The sequence below is a fragment of the Lutra lutra genome, chromosome 10, assembly GCF_902655055.1.
Source record: "Lutra lutra chromosome 10, mLutLut1.2, whole genome shotgun sequence".
Classification (NCBI taxonomy): Eukaryota; Metazoa; Chordata; class Mammalia; order Carnivora; family Mustelidae; genus Lutra; species Lutra lutra.
Window position 1 is genome coordinate 40,819,016 of NC_062287.1, and position 4,240 is coordinate 40,823,255.

The 4,240-nt window shown below is 39.6% G+C and overlaps 1 protein-coding gene across 2 annotated transcripts; it reads right to left on the bottom strand.

Annotated features, from left to right (window-relative positions):
• Positions 1-606: 606 nt before the first annotated feature.
• On the bottom strand, positions 607-1,777 carry LOC125079999 (sorting nexin-3-like). Of its 2 annotated transcripts, XM_047693768.1 has the most exons (2): positions 1,610-1,777; positions 607-1,543 (listed from the first exon to the last, which is right to left on the bottom strand). In XM_047693768.1, the coding sequence occupies exons 1-2, from the start codon at positions 1,703-1,705 to the stop codon at positions 1,217-1,219; spliced, it is 423 nt and encodes a 140-aa protein (XP_047549724.1). In that variant the 5' UTR covers positions 1,706-1,777; the 3' UTR covers positions 607-1,216. The 2 variants fall into 2 exon arrangements, with proteins under 2 accessions (XP_047549724.1, XP_047549723.1); XM_047693767.1 differs by having other exon boundaries at positions 607-1,777.
• Between the last annotated feature and the right edge of the window lie 2,463 nt (positions 1,778-4,240).

The window sequence follows — 4,240 nt, forward strand, 5'->3', positions numbered from 1 at the left end:
AATTTAGTAAGCAACCTTTATGATGGTCTCCACTGATTCCAAACTGGTGTTCATGTCCTTGTGTAATCTCCTTCTGAAGGTGAATGGAGTTTTAATAGAATATGAGAGAAGGGATAGACTGTCATATGTGAGATTAGACTATCTAAACACTTTGATTTGTCATAGGAGCTCTCTCTAGCTCTCCCATGGATGCCTTACTCTGGTGTAAACCAGCTGTCAGGTCATGAAATAGTCATGTACAGAGATCCACATGAGTGAGCTTGGAAGTAAATTTTCTCAGGCTTGCCAAGAGATGTAAGAATGGACATGGAAGCAAAACCCTACCCAATTAAACTTGTGGTATGTGCAGCCCAGCCCAGCACTTTGTGAGAAATGTTAAATCCAAACCACTGAGCTAAATTGCTCTCAGATTCCTGACACAGAAAAATGTAAACTAATGGATATTTTCAGCCACTGTGTTTTGGGATAATTTGTCACATAGCAATAGATAAGGATTATAGTGAGCGAAAATAAGATTTTTTAAAATCTGATTCTTTTTTTTTTTGCTTTTTTATTTTTTATTTGAAAACAACTTAAAATTTTAGACAAATGATTTTAGTATATAAATTTGATTTTGTTTTTATACAGAATATAAAGATTTCCCTCATTAATCTTCCACGCGAAGGGTATTACAAGCCTGAAGGGAGACTTTCTGCACACAAGTGTGTATCTTACACACAGGGGACTGGAAACCAATGGTGTAGTGCTTCTACACATAAATTAGGTCAAGGGACATCACATATTAAAAAGGATAAGAGAAATATTCTAGTTAATCAGATTCAAGAAGCAAACAGGACACAAAAACTGTGCAGATAAGACCAAGTCAGTAACTTTAGTTAGGACACTGCGGGTTATACTGGAGTAACAGGTCTGCGAGGCGATCGTGGGGACCACATTAAAACAGCAAGGAAGAGCTATTTATATAGAAAGGCTGGACGGAGGGATTTTCACTAAAGCAAATTAACTTCTTGTCAACTGCCAAAACCAAACCAAACCAAACTGAGCGTATGGATGTTAGTATACCAAGGGCATGTTATACCAGTTTTTGTGCGGCATGCTGAGAGTTAGTTAGAACTTCTTCACTGGTGCGTATGAACCATTAATAGTCACGGAGAGGTGTGTTTTTTTTTGTTTTGTTTTTTTTGTTTTTTGTTTTTTTGCCCCTTCTCACCAAATTTCAGGCATGTCTTATTTTAGATGGAGTATAGCTTTTATCTATAATTTCATCCTGTAAAAACATGTGAAGACAACGTTCATTCTGTGCCAGAGGATGACCAGCGACCTTGTTTATAAACTGCTCCAGTCCTTGCTTCCTTTCTTCAATAAAATTATCATCAAATATTCCATCATCTCCTCTAAAAGGAAGCTGACGCAAAAACGCTTTTCCAGGGAGCAGGGGAACTACAACCTTGCTCTCTCCTTCTAATTCACTTCGCAGCCATTCAAAGTCACTGTATCTTCTTCTAACGGTAGATTCCTTCAGCTTGAAAATAGGCAGATTTGTCTTGACCCTGATTTCGTAGGTGGTGAAGCGGCCCCGGCCGACCCCCACTGTCTGCGGGTTGCTCACATCGATCTCGAGGAAGTTGCCAGGCGGCCCATAGGCATCATTCAGGTTCTGCGGCTTGGTGATAAGCCTCCGGGTGTCCGCCACGGTCTCCGCCATTTCTCTACTGCAGCCGCCGCCGCTGCGGACTCCCTCCGCCCCCTCCGCGTTCCACCGACGCTGCCGGGGCTGCCCGCCCTAAAAAAAAATCTGATTCTTATTGAATGTGTGACATGTGTCCATGAATCTGGCTACACTAATGGCTTTTAAAAGTGGCCACTCCAGGAGGTAGAGTGACCTGTTCTTGGGATGGGTGATTTTGAGCAGTGATTCTCAAAAGATGTGAGACAATGGCTATCAGGATGCATGTATTTGAATATCCAAGACATGTGTTTCAGAAAACACTTCCAGGTGATTCACAAATGTCTTTTCATGCCACTTAGGAATCACCACATTACATGTATTGGGAATAAAATCTTGGCAGAAATTAAAACACTAACCAAGCAGAGATAAACTAAGAATATGTGACTTTGAAGAATTTCTCTTTACCATATGGAATTAAGTTCTCCCGATTTTGATGATTTTGGTTGTATATATCTTGTGCATTTGTGGTATTCCCATGGGAACATTATAATATATGGATAGAATTTTACTAGTTTTTCTCTTGTTTACTCTTGTTCACTTTCATATCTGCTTTTAATTCTCATGAAACAACATTCAGTTTGTGTTACCCATGTGTAGGATGTCCAATAAATGTAATCTCCATTGGTTCAAAGAAATATTTTTAAGAGGCTGTAGGACTTAAAATTTATAATAAGGTATGCCTTTCCTGGTAAGGAGTTGGGAGAAAATATGACTAAAGATAGATCTCAAGGAGGCTTAATGCCTCGGAGACTCCAAAGAGGACTGATAATCTTTTAGTAGAAGTATTTGTATATGAAGTAACTGGAAGTTTGGGAATATTATGGAAAGAAATAATCGTTCTATTAAAGAAATGCCTTTAAAACAAAGCAACATCATGCTGGAATTTGTAGTGTTTATCTGCCCCACCTGACCAGGTTATAGACAGAAAGTTAGACAACCCCTTCACCTATTTCATTTAACTGAAATACCTACACCTTGATGAGAAACGTGAGGTGGAGATAAACATCCTAATTTTATAGTTGAAAAAAATCAGGTTCCAAAAATTGGGAACAGGGGCGCCTGGGTGACTCAGTAGGTTAAAGCCTCTGCCTTCGGCCCAGGTCATGATCCCAGAGTCCTGGAATCGAGCCCTGCATCAGGCTCTCTGCTCAGCTGGGAACCTGCTTCCCTCTCTCTCTGCCTGCCTCTCTGCCTACTTCTGATCTCTGTCTCTGTCAAATAAATAAATAAAAATCTTTAAAAAAAACCTTAAAAAACTTTGAAAGAACTTTGAAAATCAGAGTCTAGGGACACCTGGGTGGCTCAGTGCGTTAAGCCTCTGTCTTCGGCTCAGGTCATGATCCCGGGGTCCTGGGATCGAGCCCCGCATCGGGCTCTCTGCTCAGCAGGGAGCCTGCTTCCTTTCCTCTCTCTCTGCCTGCCTCTCTGCCTGCTTGTGATCTCTCTGTCAAATAAATAAATAAAAATCTAAAAAAAAAATTATGAAAATCAGAGTCTACACTGACTTGTGCATTACTGAGCATTTCCATAAAAATGTCATGATCTTTGTAAGCCTAGTGAGGGGTGACAGGAGAGATCAGGGTGACCCCTATTGAGAGGCTGAAGGAATGGGAGTGCCAGTGATTTCAACAAATAAAAAAAACCTAAGTGAAATCCATGGTTAGATACAGATCCCTATTTAAGAGTAGGGTAAGTACTCAAGAGGCAGCTTCCTGTGATACTTTGGTCTGTAAAATATTGTTGGAATATGGATACTGCCTGTAAAGAAAAGACTAACCCTAAGTAAAAAATTAAAAGAAGGAAATGAAACATGACAAAACAAAACAAAAAAAAATTCTTCCCTATGGCAGACCAGTACCCATTGGTTATTCCTGGCAGAGGTTAAAGTTCCTTAACGTACTTTGGGAAACCCAATAAGCTCCGAATGCTATTTAGTTAATTATGTGATTTAATCTGTCCATAATTTAAATCTTTAATGTGTTTTCAAGGAGTTCACTATTTTGATAAATCACAGTTAAAAGCTGAAGCAAGAAATAGAATAAATGTTCTGCTTTCATTAAAAAAATCTGTTTAGTTAATTGGAATAGTGCAGAACTATTATAACACAGATCATATAATGAATTATATATGTTAATTAGCCATAGCATAGTTGAGAATATAATATGGAATATTTATTATTGAGAGAAACTAGTTACAGATACAGTTTGTATTCCTATTAAGAATGCTAGTTTAGGGAGGAGTCAAGATGGCAGAGAAGTAGCAGGCTGAGACTATTCAGGTAGCGGGAGATCAGCTAAATAGCTTATCTAAAGATTACAAACACCTACAAATCCAATGGGAGATCGAAGAGAAGAAGAACAGCAACTCTAGAAACAGAAAATCAACCACTTTCTGAAAGGTAGGACTGGCGGAGAAGTGAATCCAAAGCGACGGGAAGATAGACCGCAGGGGGAGGGGCCGGCTCCCGGCAAGCGGCGGAGCAACGGAGCACAAAATCAGGACTTTGAAAAG